The sequence below is a fragment of the Triticum dicoccoides genome, chromosome 1B (assembly GCF_002162155.2).
Source record: "Triticum dicoccoides isolate Atlit2015 ecotype Zavitan chromosome 1B, WEW_v2.0, whole genome shotgun sequence".
Lineage (NCBI taxonomy): Eukaryota > Viridiplantae > Streptophyta > Magnoliopsida > Poales > Poaceae > Triticum > Triticum dicoccoides.
In genome coordinates, this window is record NC_041381.1 from 266,054,561 (window position 1) to 266,077,701 (window position 23,141).

The 23,141-nt window shown below is 47.9% G+C and overlaps 1 protein-coding gene across 1 annotated transcript in view; it reads right to left on the minus strand.

The window, feature by feature from the left end:
* LOC119304116 (probable metal-nicotianamine transporter YSL3) overlaps window positions 1-19,734 on the minus strand; it is a 77,227-nt gene extending 57,493 nt beyond the window's left edge. Inside the window, exon 1 of the mRNA XM_037581280.1 lies at window positions 19,353-19,734. Within this exon, the coding sequence (XP_037437177.1) occupies window positions 19,353-19,689 (337 nt within the window). The 5' untranslated portion in view covers window positions 19,690-19,734. The remainder of the gene's footprint in view (window positions 1-19,352) is intronic.
* Window positions 19,735-23,141: the final 3,407 nt, after the last annotated feature.

Below are 23,141 nucleotides of genomic sequence, written 5' to 3' on the forward strand. Positions count from 1 at the left end.
CACACACACACAAACACACACACGCACACACAAATTCAGCAAGCACTCCCATGATTTTCTATTTGCATGTCATTTTACGTTTTATTTCCGTGTGGCCATTGCTTTGTGCTCCATCATTCAAAGGGGTAAGCATTGATATTTTCGGTTGGAGAATAACCTAGCAATGATTCAATCATGTCTTTCTCAATTGCATGATTTTGTTCCCATTGAAAAAAACTAGGTAGCATCGAGCACCTTTGATATGAATTCTCTCCTTTTACTGTGTTTATAGTTGCATTTTCTCCTTTTTCTGAATACAATATGTTCTACTAGTGGCCTCTTGGGAATTTAACTGGTATGGTTGGACATATACTATTTGTTTGTTATCGGGTGCCTAGTTTTCTTTACTAGTGAGAATAGGAGGTGCTATCTTCTTACTACTAGATATAATTAGTTCACTTATGATATAATTATGATTTGTTGAGATAATTTGTTTGGCCAGTATGTCGTTGTCTATACTATGTATTCATTTTATTTTCTTGTTTTTCCACCAAGGATTCAACCTCGATAGTAGTGCTCAAATGTGGTGTTTAGTTTAAGAGTTTAATGCTCAACTGAAATAACATTACTCTATTTGGTGTTTCGCTCCCCCTCTTTTCTCCTCATGTCACATAGCCAAGTTAGGTTGTGTGCTATGCTTTTGATCTTGGCGTACTATTCTTATACCCAATTGCATATAATGAACATGAATCAATTAATTCTCTGGTACTATACTGATACGTAACACACTCATCTTTCTTTCTTCCTGCTCCATGTGTATATATCATGTTGATGCTTAGCTTCAGAAGTATTACTAGCAGCCAAGTTGTAATAATGCATATGCCTTTTCTTTTTTTATTCTTTATTGTTACCATTCTTTTATCACGAGCAATATAATAGTTTTTCAAATAACCAAAAATAGCTAGAATTATTCTTTCACCAACAATTTGCAAATTAAGGTCTTTTATGTTATTCTTCTTCTCTAAGTTTAGTTACATTTATCAACATTTTCCTCGTTTTATTTGCAGAAAGTCTTCGTCTGTTTTCTCTAGGTTCTTATGGACGTTTTCCTCCTGTAAACTATGCGGCATCTAGAAAATACTCGTCACTATTTAGTTTGTCAAAACATTTGTAGTATGTTTTCACTGTCTCATCCATATCCCACTTCATTCTTTATTTTGCTTCCTTCCACATATGTAGTTACTTTTCATTTTCTCAATATTACATTTTTCATTGACAAACTTGCACGACACTAGTAGGAGACCTTGTTGGACTAGAGGGGTAGATCGAACTGTCAGTTGTGGTGTTACTAAATGAAAAGACTTCCCGGAACCTTGTGGAGTCACTAGTCAAACGTCGGTGTATCGACCTTATTTTTCTAATCCGTCTTGTAGTTGGAACGATTGTCGTTGCAACAGACCCTGGGTCCGTTACCCAGACTGTGCACATGCACGAGGACAAGTTCACAACACGATGATAAACTCAAGCAAGATTGATCGATCCCCTTTGAGGGAACCAAGCATAGATCAAGATGACCAAGACAAGCCGGAGGGGCAAGATACTGTTAAGGGAGAAACCTCCCCTACCGGGAAGGTGAGCCTGGCGGAGGCAAGGTTATACCCGGAAGCAAGCCTTCCCCGGATCGTCCCGGCAGGCCTGCTGGGACCAGCGGAGACAAGCTGCTTCACCGCACCACCTCACCACGACGTACATCATCGACCATTGTGGTGTCAAGCTCTAAGGTGACTAAGTGGCTACTATATGACACATGGCAGCCACTTTCTACAGAAAATACCTACAAGCGACACCCGTCCTGTAACGTGTAAAGCAAGAAGGCAACCAGCGGGCGAATCAACCCGACAAGGCCTGCCAGGCAAGCTGTGATGTGACATTGAGCGGTGCATTTAATGTGCTCTGTCTGCCTGCAGAGTTAGGTATGATAGCACTGTTCGCTATCTAATCAGTGCGTAATGACTGATTTGCCATTGTGGTGACACCTTGATCTATAAAAGGAGGCCCATGGCAACCATAGAAAGGGGTCGGACCCTTGTACACTCATATGCGCATAACCGTTCTTGTCCCAAGGCAACCCTTCCAGGCAAGAGCGCTGCGTTTTCCACCACCATCCACCATCAATCCACCAAAGTAGGAGTAGGGTTTTACGCCTCGCGGTGGCCGGAACCTGGGTAAAAACTGCCCGTGCGATCTCTGCCATGCTGCCTCATGCTCCTCCACTTTTTGTGCAACATGACATCCCCCGCCGAACGAGAAAGGGGCTCATAGTCCCATAGGTGGCCGTGGTTCCCCCACGACATCTTTAGTGCGCCAGGTAGGGGGATCACTTGCATGAACCCGAAAGCGCGAGCAATGCGTCATCTTCACCGCCGTTTTCATCACGAGTGACTCCATCAATTATGGCGCCCAAGAAGAAACCCGGTGCTACGGCTCACCCGTCCACCTCAAAGGCTCCGCCGCCCGCGACTACCAACGTCACAGGAAAAGAGGAGGCACGTGAAGATGTGGGCATCGCGGGAGGCATGGCCGATGCTGGAGGCTTTGTCACCACCATCTCCGCAGACGAAGTAGAGGCAAGCGGCGCACGGGAAGGCCAAAATCAACAAGATCCTGATGGCTACGCCCCTCGAGGTACGGGTGGGGGAATTACTTTACCTGCACCCTCTCTTCCCGCCGAAGGGCACAGCCACAGTGGTGGCGCAAGTTCTGAAGCAAAAATCAACCCTCCAGCCGCCCCCGCCACGAGTACGATTGCGAGACACGCGCCGCCTCCAGAACAAGCCAGCCCATCTACTATGCCCAACGGGGCCGTCGGTCCTCAAGTACCTCTGCTGCGTGAATACGCTATTCAAGCGTCGGGCTCGCGGCGATCAGGACGCGACGCAGTCGCCACTGGCACCATCAAGAGACGAGCGATGCAGCGGTCTTCATCATCTTCACCTATGCCGAGCACCGCCTCTAAGGCCATGGTGCGGGCCCAGTTGCTATTGAGGTTCCCTCCGGCAGCCGATCAGATGGATGAATGGAGAGCCACCATTCATAGTCTGATTGGCTTCGCCGAGGCCGGGGGCTCTCAGCGAGCTGGCCCGCCTCGGCCTCCCCAGGCGGCGGCAATGGCTCGTGCAGCTGGCCGCACGGAAGGGGCTGCTCCCATAGTGCAGTTCCCACCTTAGCAGGTTGTGCATAAGCAATGCATCTAAGAAGCCGACGACGTCTCGATGGTTTCCTCTGATCCTCGAGCACGGCAAGAACCATGGAGAGCCCCAGAGGACAAGCGAAAGGAAACCGCATGCGCAGTCCTTGTTCGGCGCCGCGACGACCACCGCCAACCCAACGGATCTGATGGTCCCAACGTCGACGAGCCCACGCCCGAGGATTGCAGGTACCTACCTTTCGAGGTCGGATGCCCTGCCTTCACCCGCGAGCTATGACAAGTCTGTTGGCCATTCACTCGCACGTTCAAGCCAGAGATACCTGAGAAGTATGACGGAAGATTGAACCTGGTAGAGTTCTTGAGCATCTACATCATCGCTGTTCAGGCTGCCGGAGCAAGAGATGAGAAGGTATTCACCAATTATTTCCCTTTGGCACTTAAGTCTAATGTGAGGTCTTGGTTTATGCACTTGCCGGAGAACTCTATCTCGTCCTAGGCTAACTTGTGCCATGAGTTCATTGGCGCCTTCACGGGAGGCCATCAAGAACCAGGGCGGCCCAGCGATCTGCAGCTCCTCCAGTAGAAAGAGGGAGAAACTCTGTGGATGTACTTGCGAAGGTTCAGTAGAGTCCACAGGAATATCCCAGATATCCACCCGGCAGCTGTGATAGCCGCCTTTCAGTCTAATGTGCGCAACCGAAGGTTATGTTTCAAGATGAATGTCAAGCTACCCAAGACTGTGAAGGAGATGTACACCTTGGTGAAAAAATGTGCTCGGGTTGAGGAAGGGAGGAAGCTACCTGGAGAGGAGGATTGCGTCGACATCGACTCAGAAGATTATGGCGAGACCACTAGCCAGAAGAAGAAGAATAAGAAGTGCAACAAGAAGCGCAAGGATAAGGCAGTGATGCCGTTGAGGGATCGGGCACACCTAGTACTGGCAAGAAGGCAAAAGCCGAAGTGTGCTGACTACCAAGAGGCCGAGGCTGCCGAAAAAGCTGGGAAGAGCGATGGGCCGTACTGCAAGATCCATCAAGACAGGGGACACGATGTCCAAGAGTGTCATCAAGTTGAGAAGCTCGTTAAGAAGCAGAGGGCTAAGTATGAGAAGCGAGATAAGGAAAGAGGTCAGAATGGTACTGGCGGTAAGGGCCGGGATGGTGAAGCAATTTGCCCCGGCAGAGCTCCTAGGAACCAAGGGAAACCCACCAGGGGTAGAGAGAAAGAGGATTGTGATGCTAGAAGTGATGAAGGGGATGAAGAAGAAACTAGTGAGCATGAATTCCAGAAGGCCATCGATGCCCCGTGCATTGACGGGGGTGCATCTTTGCACTCGTCTCACCGCCAACTTAAACAGTGGGTGCGAGAGGTCAATGCCGTGGAGCAAGTGGCAACTTCATGAAAACCACTCAAATGGTCATGCATGCCCATCATCTTTGATGAGGAGGATCATCCTGACTGCACCACTGTGGTAGGATGCCTGTCGTTGTTGGTCTCCCCAACAATCTGCAACCTCAAGGTCACAAAGATGTTGGTTGATGGCAGGGTTGGGTCGAATCTGATCTCCCCACATGTTCTCAGCAAGCTCAGATAGCGGAGGAAGAGCTTAAGTCTACTAACACGTTTCAAGGAGTTCATCCCAGCAGGAGCCATGCTAAGGGAAAGATCACGTTGCCAGTAACGTTTGGGGGTGAGTTGAACTACCGAACTCAGAAGATTGTGTTTGATGTGATCGATCTCCCCCTGCCGTACAATGGAATTCTTGGGCGCCCTGCCCTGGCCTAGTTCATGGCGGCATCCCACTATGACTACAACACCTTGAAGATGCTAGGCCCAATGGGCTTCATTTCCATTCCATCGGATAAGAAAGACGCAATGATATGCACGGATAAGACATATCGGGACGTTGTCGTGGCAGAGGCCGCTGAGGCAGTGGTGCCCGCCAAGGAGAGTAAAGGATAGAAGAAGGATTGTAGGGACTCGGGCAAAGAATCAAGGAAACATTTCCCTACTGAGTGCCCGACACCTGTTGATGACGTGTTGTAGTGTTCCAACAGAAAGAAGGCCAAGGCTGTTGCACCCCATGTGAAGAAGGAGCCGGCAGGGCTGGCTGGCATAGATGGTACCTTCACTATCAACGCCACCCTTTATGACAAATAGGAAAGCGTGCTCGTCGCCTTCCTGCAGGTGAATATCGATGTGTTTGCCTGGCAACCATCTGATGTCCCTGGTGTTCCTAGGGAGGTAATCGAGCACCACCTTATTGTTTGCCCACATGCCCGACCCGTCAAGTAGAAGGTGCAGAAGCAGGCCTTGGAGCGGCAACAGTTCATTGCCAAGGACATTAAGAAGCTTGAGGCAGCTGGTTTGGTTAGAGGAATACTGCATCCAACATGGTTGGCAAACCCAGCAGATGTGCGCACGGATAATGGGAAGTGGAGGCTTTGCATTGACTTCATAGACCTCAACAAGGCTTGCCCAAAGGATCCATTTACTTTGCCGTGCATCGTCCAGATTGTGGATTCCACTTCAGGCTATGACTTTCTTTATTTCCTAGATGCTTACTCTGGATACCATCACATCTTCATGTCCAAGGAAGATGAGGAGAAGACCTCCTTCATCACCCCTTGCGGTACGCACTAGTTTATTCGCATGCCTTTTGGATTAAAAAGTGTCGGGTCTACTTCTGCAAGGGCAGTCCAGATTTGTTTTGAACCAAAGTTGCACAGAAATATTGAGGCTTATATGGATGACATTGTGGTCAAGACCAAAGACAAATCCACCCTCATCCAGGATCTAGAAGAGATGTTTGCTAATCTACGCGAGATCAACTTGAAGCTAAACCCGGAGAAGTGTGTGTTTGGTGTTCCCTCCGGCAAGCTTCTTGGTTTCTTTGTGTACTACCATGGGATCGAGGCCATTCCAGATAAGATCAAGGCTATAGAGCAGATCCAGGCACCCAAGATAGTCAAAGATGTGAGGCGTTTGACAACATATGTTGCCACACTTAGCAGATTCATCTCCAAGTCTGCCGAGCACGCCCTGCCGTTCTTGAAAATTTTGAAGATGGCAGGACCTAGGAAGTGGACCCCAGAGGTAGATGCTGCACTGCAAGAGTTGAAGACCTACTTGTCTTCTGTGCCCACTTTGGTAGCCCCTAAACCACAAGAGCCATTGCTGCTATATTTGGCGGCAACCAATCAAGTGGTTAGTGCAGCTCTAGTGGCATAGCGGGAAGTAGAGGAAACAGAGGATAAGGAAAGCCCGGAAGGAGCGGATGAAGATCAGGACAGAGAAGAGCACGACAGCAGGAGTGACCCCAAGGACGCGGCAAGGAAGAAAGTTGTGCAGCACCTAGTGAACTTCGTTAGCTCCTTACTATAGGGGGCTATATCGAGGTACTCTAGCGTGCAAAAGTTGATCTTTGGCCTCGTCATGGCCTCAAGGAAACCGCGCCACTACTTTCCAAGCCCATGAGATTACAGTTGTAACCCGCTTCCCGTTGCAGAGGATACTCGGGAACCTTGAGGCTACCGGCAGAATAGTGGAGTGGGCTTTGGAGTTATCTAGGTTTGGCATGAAGTTTGAGTGCAATTCAACAATCCAGAGTAGGGCATTGGCAGAGTTTATTGCAGAATGGACACCAACCCGTGACGAAGAAGTGGTGGAGACAGTTATCCCCGGCAAGGAAGCACCCCAAGAATGGATCATGTATTTTGGTGGTGCTTTCTCCTTGCAAGGTGCAGGGGCTGGCATGCTTATCGTTGCTCCAACTGGCGAGCACCTGAAGTACGTCGTCTAGATGCATTTTCCCCGGGAGGAAGTAACCAATAATACAACAGAGTATGAAGGACTCCTTGTCGGACTCAGGATCGTTGTTGAGTTGGGGATTAAGAAGCTGATCATTCCAGGAGATTCAGAACTTGTGGTGAGGCAAGTCAGCAAGGATTACCAAAGTCCATTGATGGAGGCATACGTTGAGGAAGTGAGAAGATTGGAGGAGCGCTTTGACGGCTTGCAAACAGAGCACGTACCCCGTGCAGAAACAGCATAGCTGATCATCTATCAAAGTGTGCTGCACAGAAGCTTCCTGTGGAACTAGGAACTTTTGTTCTCCACCTTACTCAACCACCCTCCGTATCCCTAGCAACAATGGCCCAGAAAAGGAGAAAGCTGGACTCGGGTAAGCCTCTCCCGATAGAACCCCTCGGGGCTCCTAGCAAGGACCCTGCCGGAAACAACTCCCCATCACTTGTCGGACTGCATCCTCCTGCCGGGCCACCGGTCCTGCAGTCGAGGAATGCACCCCCGCAAGCGAGGAGGTGTCATTAGTCCTTGTTACCGAGCCCTAGGATCCAACTTGGGCAAGACACATAGTCCACTTCCTCCAAACCGGAGAACTTCCCGATGAGCAAGATGAAGCTGAAAGAGTAGCCCGGAGGCTAGTATGTACCAGTTGTCAATGACACTTTGTACAGAAGGAGGCCCAATGGTGTGAAATTGTAGTGCATCTGCCGGGAAGAAGGAAAGGAACTACTGGCAGAGATACACAAAGGCATGTGTGGCTCCCACATTGGATCAAGGTCATTGGTTGGGAAAGCATTCCGGCAAGGATTCTATTGGCCCACAACCCTCCAATATGCGGTCAAGCTAGTCGCCAAGTGTGAAGACTACCAGTTCATTCTAAGAACACCCATCTGCCTGCACAAGCTCTTTGGACAATCCCTTTGGCATAGCCATTTTCGGTCTGGGGCTCGATATCCTCGGCCCTTTCCACAAAGTTGCGGGAGCTTTGAATTCTTGTTTGTTGCAATCGACAAGTTAACAAAGTGGCCAGAAGTAGCTTCCATGAGAAAGGTGACTGCTTAGTCAGCTATCAAGTTCTTGAAAGATTTGGTGTGCTGCTTCGGGGCTCCTTCCCGGATCATCACTGACAACGCACCAAATTCACAAGCCATGCCTTCATGCAATATGTTCATGCCCTCAGATGCAAGATCTCATTTGCCTCTGTTGCACATCCCAGAAGCAATGGACAAGCTGAGAGGGAGAACGCTGAAGTGCTACATGGACTCAAGACAAGAACATTTGATAAGCTGCAGAAGTGCGGCAGGTGATGGATCGATGAGCTGCCGGTAGTTCTTTGGTCCTTCAGAACGACACCAAATCGAGCTATCGGGCAGACTCCCTTCTCCCTAGTCTATGGGCAGAAGCTGTTATCCCCACGGAACTCTTTTACAAGTCCCCTCGAGTGCATGCCTACGATGAAGCAGCGCATGATCAGCACCGGCGTGATGATGCTATGCTACTCAAGGAGAACCGTCTCCGGGTGGCTACGCATGCTGCACGCTATCAGCAGGCCCTGCATCGCTACCATAGCCACAGGGTTCATGCCCGGTGTTTTGAGGAAGGCGACCTTGTCCTTAGGCGCGTTCAGTCTCCCAAGGGTGCAAACAAGTTGTCTCCCAAGTGGGAAGGCCCTTACCTGGTAGTACAAGTCACCATACCTGGCGTTGTCCGTCTGGAGATCAGAGATGGCATTAATTTGCAAAACTCATGGAATATTGAGCATCTCCATAAGTTCTACCCGTAAGGCACAGCTATCGGGCCCTGCCTGGCAGCCACCCTTTTGTACATGCCTTGCCTCAGTTGCATGTAACCCCTTGTACAAAGCTAGGCGCAGACCCTGAGCAATAGAAATAAATGAAGCGCTTGGGGCCCCTGACAAGTTGCATGCATGCATAAGCATATCATGAGCATTGCATCCACATATATATTAGGTTGCATCTCGCATCATTTTCGTCTGCATATCTATAGGGTCCTACCGTGGATTCTGTCCCTAAGAAGAGACGGGGAGACAAGCCAGCACTGCGACCTCCGGCAGGACAAAAAAATAAGTTCTATCTCTTCTCCATACATGTTCTGTAAGTTTAAACTTGCGCATAGGAAAGCCTCGCCACCTTTTTGAAACTTAGGTGCTCCCATCTTCTGACTCGAACATTGCTTTGCTCAAGATGGTCGCAGTGGCCTTTGACGAAGAAAGGTTGGTAGGGGGCTGGTCCCTCATTATATTTGTGCCCGGCAAGCATATCTTCCCAGCAGCCAAATAGAGGGTACCGGCAGGATAGCCTACTGGGGAAACTTGTTTATTTTTAATATAGAGGCATTCCACCTCTGCATGACCATATACATGCACGAGTCCCTGACAAAGTTTATCTTTTCCATTAATATGCTTCAAAAAAGTACAAATCTTACATAACACAAACATGGATTCAAGAGATTACATTATTTGAACTAAAATTTGGCAAGTGCCTAAAGGTTTAAGATTGAAAAAAGATAAGTGCCCCATAATGCCCTTTCTTGTCCCTCTCCCATCAGGCACGGCAGGTGAAGGAAAAGAGGGCAAAGGGAGCGCCTGGGCAGGGGCTCAGTCCAACTCTATCAGTGTCCAAGAGAGCTAGCTCAACGGGGAAGGGAGAACACCGATGAAAGCGACGATGAAGAGCATGGCGGAGATGACCTCCCAACCACCGCCACCAGGGCCAGCAGGATGTGGCAGGGCTAATGGAGCTGCAGCCCGAGAGGAAGCCTGCTGGGGTCCAGCTGGAAGAAGCCAGGAAACACCATCACCACCTCTGCATCCATGTTCCCGGCAATCACCTTGCCGTGGAGAAAACGCAAGTGCGGATGATGGCGCTGCCCCATGATGAAGATGGTGCGGGCGGTGGTTAGCTGAAGTCAGAGTTGTCGTCGCCAACATCGTCATTCCCATCACAGTCGTCCTCGTCACTGTCGCTCGAGGAGGAGATTTCATCATCAGTCAAGCTCTCCGTGCCACACCCTAAGCGAGCACCCGATCTCCCAAACACCTTGACGGAGAGGAAGCCGTCCTCCATTAACATAAAATGGAGGACATGCCCTTCCGATGAGCTGTGGGCGTGGGTAAAGGTCTTCCAGCCTTGGTGAAAGTACATATTGTGAGGGGAGGGGAAGTCTACGTCAACACGAATGCTGTCGTTACCACAGCCCCTCATGTGCAGCTCCAATGCACGCGGTTGCTCGAGTTCCATCACCCTTGCAAAGGGAGTGGAAAGACGGAGGCGGCCGTGCGGGTTCTTGTACAGCCTGATGACGAACTCCAAAGGCTGGTCTCCGAGATGGCCTTCCAATGGAGGAGGGGCGTCTGGCGGGGGCGCGATCTGGGCGCCACCTCATCCTCCTCCTCCCAGGGTGCCCTGATGACATCGACCTCGTCCCCTCCCTCCTCCTCTCATAGAGGGTTCCACCCCCACACTCTCAGAAGGACGAGGAAGACGCTGACGAGCAGAGGCTCTCGTCGTCATCGCTAGTTGACATCGTGCCCTCGCCCTCTCGTCATGGCAAACAAAGAAGAATTTGAGGAAAGGAAGATGCAAGGTGTGTGAATTAAACCATCGCTCATATCTCCTTTTATAGCGGAGCGAGGCCATGGAGTTGGCCTTTCTTCCAGAAGGCAACCGCCCCGCTCCTCGAATACGGCTCCCCTGCGCCTGCAACGGCCTAGGGAATTGGAGCCAACCTTCTCTGTGAATCAGTGGCGCCCAGTCTTCTGCCATGGCACCCATTTCCTGCGGGACACATGGCGGACACCCCGAAGGGCAAAGGGAAAGTGGAATGGCCATTTCCGCCCCGTCATCGTGGGGCGTGGGCAGTCCACAAGCCATGATCTGGTTTTCTTTGTGACATTCAGCACGACGTGTAGAAGAACCGGAAACCGGCCGAGACTCAAGATAATGAAGAAGAAAAGATGATCTCAAGAGGCGAAGCTGCCTCAGCACTCCTGCTTGTGCACTTATTAGGGCCAACCCTGACGACGCCTAGCGGCGCGATCATGCCAGGCTCGGGGGCTTCTGTCGGTACAATAGACCCTGGGTCCGTTGCCCGGACTATGCACAGGCACGAGGGCAAGTTCACAACACCATGATCAACTCGAGCAAGAAGGATCGATCCCTTTGAGGGACCCAAGCACATATCAAGATGACGAAGACTAGCCGGAGGGGCAAGATACTGCTAAGGGAGAATCCTCCCCTGCCAGGCAGGCGAACCTGGCGAAGGCAAGGTTATCGCCAGAACTAAGCCTTCCCCGGATCGTTCCAGCAGGCCTGCCAGGACCAACGGATACAAGCTGCTCCACTGCACCACATCACCATGACGTACATCGTCGATTAGTGCGGTGTCAAGCTCTAAGGTGACTAAGTGGCTGCTATATGCCACATGGCAACCACTTTCTACAGAAAATACCTACAAGCGACACCCGTCCTGCGACGTGTCAAGCAAGAAGGCGACAAGCTGGCGAATCAACCTGGAAAGGCCTGCTAGGCAAGCTGTGATGTGACATTAAGTGGCGCATTTAATGCGCTTTGTCTGCCTGCAGAGTTAGGTATGATATCACTGTTCGCTATCTAATTAGTGTGTAATGTCTGATTTGCCATTGTGGTGACCCCTTGATCTATAAAAGGAGGCCCATGGCAACCATAAAAAGGGGTTGGACCGTTGTACACTCATACACGCGTAGCCATTCTCGTCCCAAAGCAACCCTGCCGGGCAAGAGCATTCTGTTTTCCACCATCAGTCAACCAAAGCAGGAGTAGGGTTTTACACCTCGCGGTGGCCCGAACATGGGTAAAAACTGCCCATGCGGTCTCTGCCATGCTGCCTCACGTTCCTTCGCTCTTTGTACAATGTGACATCCCCCCGCTAAACCAGAAAGGGGCTCGCAGCCCCATAGGTGGCCATGGTTCCCCCATGACAACGATGAACAATTTTCCATGGTATTGGCAGCTTCTTTGTATCTCTATTATTGGATGACTGTCTATTTGTATCTTTAAGATTTGGAAGTTCATGTGTTGGTGCACCTAATACCGGGACTGTTAAAGGAGGAAGATGGGAGGGTCTTCCTGAAGAAAAACATAAAGAAGGCGGAATCGTGAATCTTTGCATAATGAACATGCCTCATTCTCTGAAACAATTCTTTTATTTATGTTGCGCCTGTCACCTATATTGCTGCATTACACAATTTTTATCACTGCTGATGTGTTGGTGTGCACTCCGTGCATCATTTCCGGTAGTTGCTCATGTACATAGAATACCTTTTCCCTATACGGGCGCTTTATTACCTAAAAGGTTTAAGTATTACACCCGACCTCTGCATAACTAAGATGCACACACTCAAACCTAATCCACTCTCAAAAAGTAGAAGACAAAATACAAGTATTCAGACTGTATGACGTCTACTCGATGGGAGGGCCAATCCTAAGATCATGCCACCATCCATGTCGGGTAAAAGTATCCCTCCCCGTGTTCTCCAAGCGTGTAAACACCTCCATAAATAGGTCCTAATTCTCCACACATTGTAGAGATGACCATAAACGAAGCATACCGGTCCATTGAATACCCCAACTATTTACACTAGTTCAGAAGCTTTGTTGTCCACTACGTTTGTAATTTATAGAAGTTTGACCTGAGGTTATATTTTTAACATATGAAATTTGAATAATCCAAAACAGTTTTATTCTCATAACAAACTTAGTTTTTTTCTTTGTCTTTGTCATTTTTCTGCATTGGAGATGGGTGGAGGCTCCACAAAACCATAAGATAGGAGTACACACGATGGTCACCTTTACTTCCAAGGCTGGCTAGAAGAGGCTGCGCCAAAAAGTTATCTTGATATGCCATGGAGGTTTTATTTTTTCCAAAAAAGGATGATTACTTAGCCTGTGCATCAAGCAATGCACACAAGCATTTATTAGATAGTATCAAGTCTCAAAGTATGAATAATATCTCACAATGGATGTGCCGCTTGCTTTTTAGTTTTCACTTCAATGACCTGCACAACTACATCAGTATCCATACATATGACCTTCTCTAGTTGGTGTTGGTATGTGGGACTATTTAGAATAATATAAGTCTTTTTTTGGTTCAAGAATATGTTCTTTCAACAAGTCATTTTATTTTTTCAGTCTGTCAATCATGTGTGTTTTTCTTGTAATTTACGACCATGATAAGAAATTAGCATTCTAGGCCACCCTTCTATGCGTGAACAAGCTTAAGTGTCAATATTGATTCCTTTCCAAGGGTGGCAATAAAAAAAGGGGGGTTGGAGTCGTCCCCTGGGGTTTTCTGTAAAACTCAATGTTGATGCATCATTTGATCATGATCAACTTAGGGGTATAGTTGGGGCAGTCCTCAGGGATGATAAAGGAAAGTTCATTGCAAGGGTGAATGGGAAGATAGACTGATGCGCAGATGTATGAGAGATGAAGGTTTGGCAATCAGATTTGGGTTTTCTCTTGCGCGAAGGGTAGGGTGTAATCATCTTCTCATTAACTCAGACAACCTAAAGGTCATCAACACCATGAAGAGCAGAGGATATTCTACAGGCGCGGCGGTGGCTATTTTCGACAACTATTAGCATTTTTTGTGTGATTTTCCTATGCCTAGGTTCAAACATTGTAATGCAGAAGCTAATAAGGTAGCACATGAACTGGTTAGGTTAGCTAGATTTTCTTTGACTTTTGATTGGCTTGAGGAACCTCCGAATTAAATTGTAACCCTCTCATCCCACTGGCTCCAACTGAAAAGAGTTTGGGCACCCCTTTCTCTGATGTCTGCTCCAATGCGCCGACTGGCCCTAGCTCCCGTTCCATATCTGGTATTGTGGATGTTCCCCATCTCCTACCCCGGCCACTGTGGTGCCCATGAGCAAGAAGAAGAAATGTTCGGTTAAGAAGTTTTCGGCCAAGAGTAGGGCCTCATCTGGCTCCAAGCAGTTGATGGCTAGTCTCTGCAGTTGGCTTGATGAATACTTGGGCACGACAACGGGGTCTGCTTATGCTGGTGCGGCATATTTGCTGGCGGTGTGTTTGATTCCTCTCTAGTCTCTTATCTCCATTGCATGCAAGGGCTGCAAGGTCAAGGATAGTAGGGAGCCGGTGGCTACACATGCGGCTACGCTAGCGGCTGCCAAGGATCTTCCTCACCCAGGTACTGCATGCCCCTCCTTGCACTCTCCTGTTCGCTTCGTTCTTCCACCTTTACCTGATAGTCATTTGGTTAGTGTGTTAGCGGATGTTGGGGTTTCTTTTGGTCCTCATGTTGGGTCTCCCTGCACCCTCCCGTCTTTGCTGCGTGCTAATGAAGTTGTCCAAGATGCTATTTCCAAAGCAAAGGAGATGGCGGCTGGGAAGCGGCCATCTCTCTCCTTGTAGGGTGTAGGCCCGTTGGAGGATGGTAAGGGCCATCCTTCTCCGGCTCCTGCCAAACGGGTGCATGTCAAGCGTCCAAAATCATGTGATGCCCCGTGCAGGCCAAGTATTCGCATTAAGATTCTTTCTTTAAAATGAGGTCTCTATTCTTCAATATTAGGGGTTTTGGTGCTAGGGGGCACCGAGATTAGATTCGTAATTTGGTCAGGGTGATAAGGTGGATTTGGTATGCCTAATCGAAATTTTAAAAGCTTCATTTTCTAACAATGAATTATCTTCCATCGCTAGGGCTGACTGGTTTTATTGGAAATTGTTTCCTACTTCCGGGCATTCGGGTGGTATCCTTATTGGGGCAAAACATGATGTTTTTGATTTTGTGGCTTTTGATCATGGATTTTTTTCGGCTACCATGGTGCTGATGCATAAGAAGTTTAACATGCTTTGGGAGGTGCTTGTGGTTTACGGTCTAGCTAATCACACGATTTCTTCTGTATTTCCTAATGAGCTTTCCACTAAGATATGAGTCCTATTCCCTTCCGCTCTTCATTGGAGACGACTTTAATCTCGTGAGGTCACCTGCTGATAAGAGCAACAATAATTTCTTATGGCCTCATACTGATTCATTTAATGAGTTTATCCATGATTGTGCTCTTCATGAGACCCCGCGGGTGGGCGCTAGCTTGACTTGGTCTAATCGTCAGCGCTTACCTGTCAGATCGGTCCTATATCGTGTGTTTGTGTGTCGTGGTTGGGATTCCCTTATTCCTCGTGCTTCCTTGGTTCCCAAATCGTATGTTGGCTCAGATTATTTCCTTCTTTTGTTAGATGTTGGGATTTTTTCCCGCCTTTTCTTCTCGTTTCCAGTTCATGCGTCCAGGCTGATTTTTAAGGGTTTACACCTTATGATTTCTGACAAGATTACTTATCTGTTAACCGCAAGAAAGAGCTCCTCTGTCCCTAGAAACGATTGGCATTTCTTTTCATATAGCCTTAGGAAGTTTTTGACGGGTTGGGGCCATAATAGAGCTGCTGAGGCCCGAAGGCAGAAATCTGATTTATTGGATCAGATTTTGGTTGTGGATTTGGTGGCTGATGGACCTGGTCTCTCATGGGATGAGTGGCAGCTAAGATATAGATTGGAAGACTTGGTGATGCAGTTACACTGCCAAGCGAAGGTCTATTGGTGTCAGAGGGGAACTTCGAATTAGACTCTAAAGAGGGACTCTCTGATGGCCTATTTTTTTGCTAATGCTAATGGCAGGAGACGTCGATGCTCTATTGATAATTTGGTTGTGGATGGTGTTATGATTGCCGACCAACATCCTATGTTAGCGTCTACAATTTTTTGCATCTGTGCTCGCTGCTAAACCTGCGTCCAGGTTTGTCATCTCCTTTTCTTTTTGGTCGCAGTGGTGGAGGGTGTCTAGTGAGGAAAATGAGGCCCTTATGTTGCCTCTCTCCGAGGTGGAGATTGAATGTGTCAGTAAGTCTACTAATGTTAATTAGGCCTCGGGCCCTCATGGCTTCTCTATCCCTTTCTTTAGAAAATTTTAGCCCGTCTTACGTCAATTGGTGTGTGTGGTTATACAGGGGTTTTGTTTGGGGACAATGGACATCTAGCGGTTCAGCTATGCGGTCATCTTCCTCATTCCTAAAGTTAAAGGGGCTGATCTGATCTCTCAATTCCGTGATATTGCTCTGATGAATAATTTTGCTAAGTTCCACGCTAAGGAGTTTGCTACTGATCTCTTCCCTGTGGACCACCGGGTGCTTAGTCCATACCAATCGGCTTTTGTGAAGTGCGGGTTTATTTTAGATGGGATTCTTAGTCTTGATGAGATTGTCCATGACCTTAGGGTGAGGAATTCTAAGACGGTCATTCTAAAGCTTGAATATAAGAAGGCATATGACTCGGTTAGTTGAGATTTCTTACGCCAGGTTCTACTAGAAAAAGTTTTTGATAGTGCCTATGTGGATTAGAATGCAGCTTGTTTCTGTGAGCTACACTATTATGTGTGTCAATGGACAGACCCGCAATTTTTTTTGCAGTGGTAGGGGCATATGACAAGGGGATCCCATCTCCCCCCTATTGTTCAATTTTACCGCCGAAGCTCTTTCCTGCATACTCTCATGGGTTGTTGGAGCTGGTCACATATCTCTGGTAGTTTCTCACCTCATTCCGGAAGGGGTCTCTCATCTCCAGTGTGCAGATGATATGCTCATTATGGTGGAGTTGAACGACTCTTGCATTGCACATTTCAATTTTCTACTTATCTGCTTTGAGGCCCTCTTGGGGCTTAAGATCAACTTCTCTAAGAGCGAGGTTATCACCATGCGTCTTTTTGAGGAGAAAGCTATTAGGGTTTCCCAACTGCTGAATTGCTCCTTGGGGTACTTCCCCTTTAGATATCTGGGCATGGCCATTTTGCCGCCAGGTTGTGTGCCAAGGAGTTTGCTCCTTTGGTGACCAAGGATGGGAACCTCTCATGCCTTGGCGGGGCAGGTACAACACCAACGGGGGCAAGGTTTGCCCCATTAACGCATGTCTTTCCTCTCTCCCTATGTTCACCATGGGCTTTTACAATCTATCTGATGGGAGCAATGGTCATAATCTTCCATGAGGTGTGCTTTCTACAGGGGCAGGGTTTCGACAAGCATAGGGGTGCTTTCTACTAGAACGCTGCGGACAATAAGCGCAAATATAGATTGGTGAAATGGAAGCTAATGTGTAGACAAAAATATCTTGGGGGGTTGGGCATCTTGAATACATTGGTGATGAACAAATGTCTTATTATTAAGTGGTGGTGGAAGATTATGACCATTGGGGACAGCTGCTTTTGGCTCTCTCTTCTAAACGCCAAGTCTTTTCCTCATGGCAGACTGATGTTGCCTCAGCCTCGGGCTACATCAAATTCTAGAATGATTTGGTGAAATTTAAGGACGTTTTTAAAGGACACGTCAAGTTTGTGGTGGGTAATGGCCGGTGCACTCAGTTTTGGCAAGGTTGGTGTTATGGTGAGTCTTCCTTAGTTGTTTCTTTTCCTTTCCTTTTCTCTAGCTGCTCGGACCGGGAGATCTTCATATCAGAGCTCTTGGTGAATAACTGGGACCTGGCTTTCTAATGTTCTCTCTCTCTCTCTCTCTCTCTCTCTCTCTCTCTCTCTCTCTCTCTCCTACAGAATTGGATGACTAGCAGTGTCTCATTGCCTTCATCACGGTGATCTCAGAGGTACAGGAGTCTGTTACCTAGCCCCACTCCCCTTCGGCAAATTTATTGTCAAGTCCTTGTATTGCAGGATGATTTTGGGCACTTCTACCTCTTAAGTATAAGCCCATCTAGCAGGCTAGGATTCTCCCTAATATAATAATCTTCATGTGGCAAGCCATTAGGGACCTCTCCCTACAATGGATCAGACCCGTAAACGTCGTAATGGGCCTTGCACGGACCGATGTGTGCTTTGTCCTACTCTAGAAGATTCAAATCATATCTTCTTTGGTTATATCATGGCGAAGGTGGCCTGGTGTTGCATCCGATCTTGGTTGGGGGTGTCCTGGGATCCCTCTTCATTTGCTGAGTTGTGCCTGCTTTCTGCTGGCCTTGTGGGCATTAACGAACACTTGTTCTAGTTGGGGTTTGCTGGTCTGCGCTGGTCCCTATGGACGACCAGGAACAAGTTTACCATTGATGATATGTTTCCTAACAAACTCGCTGATTGCATGTTTAAAATGTGTTTGTCTATGCATAAGTGGAGGTTTTTTCGATAAAGGGCGCTTTTATTATCTCAAAATGTAGCATCAAAGTGATACAAAGCATTAAGAGTATCACCCGACCTCTGCATAACTAGGATGCACACAGCCAAACACCAGTACTCTGATAAACAGAAAGATAAAAGACCGACAATTCGGCAACAGTAGAGTCCATAGACCGACACTATGCCTATGTCAAAAGAAATGGTGGACCGAGCCGGAGATTATGCTGCCATCCATGTTGGGTAAAAACCTCCGTAGCCACCTGCTCCAACGGCGTACACACCGCCTTGAATAGCGGTTGGTACTTCGCTCGTTGATGCATAAGTGGAGGTTATTGACTGAAATCGTGGATCATGATGCCCTGGATGTGCTGATTGCAAAAGTTCATTTCGGCTGTCTCCCTTTCTCTGCAAAATTCTGACGACCAAGCTTAGTCTTAGTAGATCATCTTCTTTTGGTAGTAGGTTGTTGGCATGCGTGTCAGTTTCTTCTCGTCTAGTCTGGCCTGCATGCCGTGAAGTATGCTGGCATGTATGCCTCGTGTGCTTTTCCTGACACTCTATTTGGCTGGTGCTTGGTTATGTATTGCTCTGTCATACTCTCTATGGTGGCTTTATTTATAAAGTTGGGCGTATGCTTTTTCTCTAAAAAAATGTGTCCATTATTTCTATTGAATAAAATTTGGGATTTTATTTTAAAAAAGCTAAAGTGTCGATCATTTGTTTTTGTGGAAGTGTAAATTTGTTTTTAAATACTTCCTTTGTATATAAATTAAGATGTTTTTTCAGCTTAAATTGAAGTTAGATATAGAGAGAATCTAAGAAATGACCCTTAATTCTGTCTATGTTCTAAGACATTTTCAGCGTGTTGTGCAATTATGTTTTTTTTCTTTGATGGCATGTAGTGAGGTTATTGTGCAAGGTTGAGACAAACAACAGGGACAAAGAATAAATGGCAGTGTTTTACATTAGTGCCTTGCCTCGCGGGCCATATATGAAATTCATATCCGAGAAGACGTACTCCATAGGAAAACTAGAGACAACACCTAGGAAAACAGTCATTGGTCAGGTCTAGAAGAAACCGTAAAAAAACTATGACCCGGCACTCTGATCTTGAGAATGAGAGGGAATCAAACCTCAGCAACGGAAGAAGCAATTGAAGTTATGTATGCTTACCAGTGATGGCCAAGTTGATGACTGTAACGACGGTGGTCAGCACCAATAGGTTCTCTTGGCGCGTGAACGGTGATGTCGGGAGGCCGCATGTCCGAACCAGGCTGACGAACCACTTGAGTAAGGCGAAGCTGAGGACGCTCACAGCCATGTTCATACCAGGTACCACGCCGGTCGACATGTGGATTTTCAGGATCACGAACCCGAAGACGATTGAGAGAACCACCGAGACGATCACTGCCCGCGGTGTCACCTGCTCCCATAACCCGGGCAGCGGCTGCTTCTCAAATGCCCGCTCCACGGATGCCGCCAACAATGGGTCGCCGATCGTCGCATCCATTGCGAGTCACCAACTACGTACGGCGCCAATTCCAGGTCTCCAACGAGTGAGCGAGTTTGATGGGATTTCTAAAGTTTCCTGGTGGAAGAAGGGGTCGTGTTTTTGGGTAGCTAGTTCTGTAGGAGCCATGCATGCGGTTGAGCAAAAATGGTGAGAGGTGCGGAGGGAGTGTAGCCTGGGTTGAGCAAAAATAGCATGCATGAACACATATTTTTTAGTGGAACAGGGACTTCTATTTCAATCAAAACGTTCAACCGCATTACACAAATCTCACGTTAACTACCCAGCCAATGTTAGCACTGCACTGCCTTACAGAGAGCGTGGCCAATTGCCTAACAAGAGGGCGTGCGTGCCATCGACTAGATACGACCCAAGTGAGTGGTGTGTGTGTTAACTAGCGACCGTTCTCTGTGTAAGGTAGCGATTTGGTACACGGCTGGGTCGTCAGCTTGTAATCTTCTCCTTCTTTCTTTCCTCCTCTGCTAGATGAACAGATCGAGCGAGTTGAATTCGAGATGTCACCATACCTGCATTCCTGATCCCTAGCTCATACTTAACAATTTGTACTCAGAGCCGGAGAATTTTTCCCCGCCCACACTGGATGATCCTCATGATATACGCTTGGCAGCCACGGCGGCACGCGATGACCCGACAAGTACAGGGGATCAGTTATGGTCTTTCTCAATAAGTAAGAGTGTCGAACCCAATGAGAAGCTAAAGGTAGAACAAATATTCCCTCAAATTCTATCGACCACGATACAACTCTATGCACACTGTACGTTTGTTTTACCTAAAACAAGTATGAAACTAGAAGAATTTTATAGGTGTTGTAGGATAGGTTTGCAAGATAAGAGAACTTAAATAAAATCTAGGGCTGTTTAGATAAAGAAACAATTGAGTTAGTATAACGAGTGTGGAAAAATGGTAGTGGGAGTTGCGGAATTGTCCCTAAGCAATTGACTACGTTACTAGACCGATAGCAAGTTTTATGTGGGAGAGGCCACTGCTAGCATGTCATCCCTTACTTGAAATTCTATGCACTTATGATTGGAACTATTAGCAAGCATCCGCAACTACTAGCGTTCATTAAGGTAAAACCCAGCCATAGCATTAAGATATATTGGTCCCCTTCAATCCCGTATGCATCAACTTCTATGCTAGGCTGAAGCTGCTATCACCCTGGCCTTCCAATACATAGTCCTATCAACATACAACTAACCCTATGGTGTGATCCACGCGCGCGCTCATATGATGGGCACCGAAGAACAGCAACATAACCACAAGCAAATTAAACCAGTCATAGCAATTCACCAATCACCGATAGGACAACAAAAATCTACTCAGACATCATAGGATGGCAACACGTCATTGGATAATAATATGAAGCATAGAGCACCATGTTCAAGTAGAGGGTACATCGGGTTGCAGGAGAGTGGACCGCTGAATACAGATGGGGGAACGTGATAAAGATGTTGGGGAATCTGACGGAGGTGTTGGTGTAGATCGCCGTCACACGATGATTTCCCCGACGGCGTTCCGACGCCACCAGGAAAGAGGGGGAGAGATCCCCCTCCTTCTTACTCTTCCTTAACCTCCCCCTAGATGGGAGGAGGGTTTCCCTTCTGGTCCATGGCCTCCATGGCGGCAGAGGGGCGAGAGCCCCTCCGAGATTGGATCTCTCTCTGTTTTCTTCTGTTTCTGCGTTCCCAGATTCTGGCCTTTCACCGTTTCTTAAATTCTCAGAGATCCGTAATTCAGATTGGGCTGAAATTTTAAAATGATTTTTACCTGCATATTAGTTTTCTTGCGGCCGAAGAAGGGCGCCAACCGCCTTACGAGGTGGCCACAATGGTCCAGGGCGCGCCCTACCCCCTGGGGTGCGCTTCTATGGCTTGTGGCCCCTAGGCATCATCTCATGTTGATTCTTTTTCTCAAAAATCACATATGTTCCAAAAAAATCTCCATAAGTTTTTATCGCGTTTGGACTTCGTTTGATATGGATTTCATGCGAAACAAAGAACATGCAAAAAACAGGAACTGGCACTAGGCACTGGATCAATATGTTAGTCCTAAAAATAGTATAAAAAATTTCCAAAAGTACATAAAAGTTGTAGAATATTGGAAAGAAGCAATAAAAAATCATAGATACAACGGAGACGTATCAGTGCGCCGACGACAGGAACTCATGGAGAATCTCAATCTAGAGGGTCTTGAAATCTACGAGATGCTCCGACAAGCAGGCGAGGCGGCTCATCTCCGGCACCAGCAGGAGCTCGATGTGCTCATCATGATGTCGGTGGGGAGCGTGGTCGATGCGGCGTCTTGCATTCGGTCAGGTCTGCCGTCGACAAGGCGGTCAGTGCCGCGATTGGTATGGTCATCAATGATCTACAAGTGTGCACCAATGGTAGCAGGCGGATCTCCTCAAGCGGATCTAAGAGCTTTGAGCGTACAAGTCATTCCTCCCCAATACTGATGATGTGGAGCACGACACTAGAGCTTGAGGCTGAAGGCCTTCGTGCGTCCACGGCGAACAAGGGAATAGGGTGCAGCAACTCCGGCCTTACATCCCTCCGCCCGCCCGAGGTAATACTGGTGTGCGCTGGCCAAATTCATTATTCTCTAGTCTACTACAATGAGAGAAAGTGCAGTGCCTCATACTCTTTAGTTAGTGTAACACCCCAGTGTAATGATGCTATAGTAATCCATGAGATCAAGCTAATCATTTGGCTATAACAGTGCTTAGTCACTTTGATCAATATTCCATTTCAAATTCCAGTTGAATTCAATTTCAAATGCTGAGTGAAATTCAAAATTGCTCAAACATGAAAACTAAAATGTTCATCTTGTGCCAAATAATGCATAATTATTATTGGTGGTGAACCAACATTTTTAGAAAGTGTTTAACTGGCCTAAACTATTTGAAATAGAAGTTTAAAAAGATAAAAAGAAAACTAAAAGAAAAAGAGGAGGTGAGAGAGAGAGAAAAGGCCCCTGACCCCCCGGGCCTAACCCCCGGGCTAAGCCCAACATGCCATGTGGCCCACTTCCCCTCCACTGTCGTCTCCCACCTCCCACTATTTGACCGACCGGGCGCCTCGGCCCACCCGACCACCTCGCCGGCCTCGACGGGAGAGGATAAGGGCGATGCCTCGGGCGCCTCTCCCAGCCGCCTCACCACTTGCCCAGCTCCGCCTCTCCCTCTCCCCACCAGTTTCCTCCTCTCCTCTCTCCCTACAGATCAATCACCACCGAGCTCTGTCGCCGCCGAGCACCGTGCTCCACCGCGGCCACCGACGCCCATTCCTCCCTCCGAGGTGTCTAGGAGGTCCACGGGGGACTGCTTCTTCCTCCTCGTTACCGGGTCGAGCCCGAGGAGCGCCACCATCGTCGCTCGCGTCTTCTTCCCCAACTGCGGCCACCGCTACGCCGCCAATCGAACCGCCCTGAGT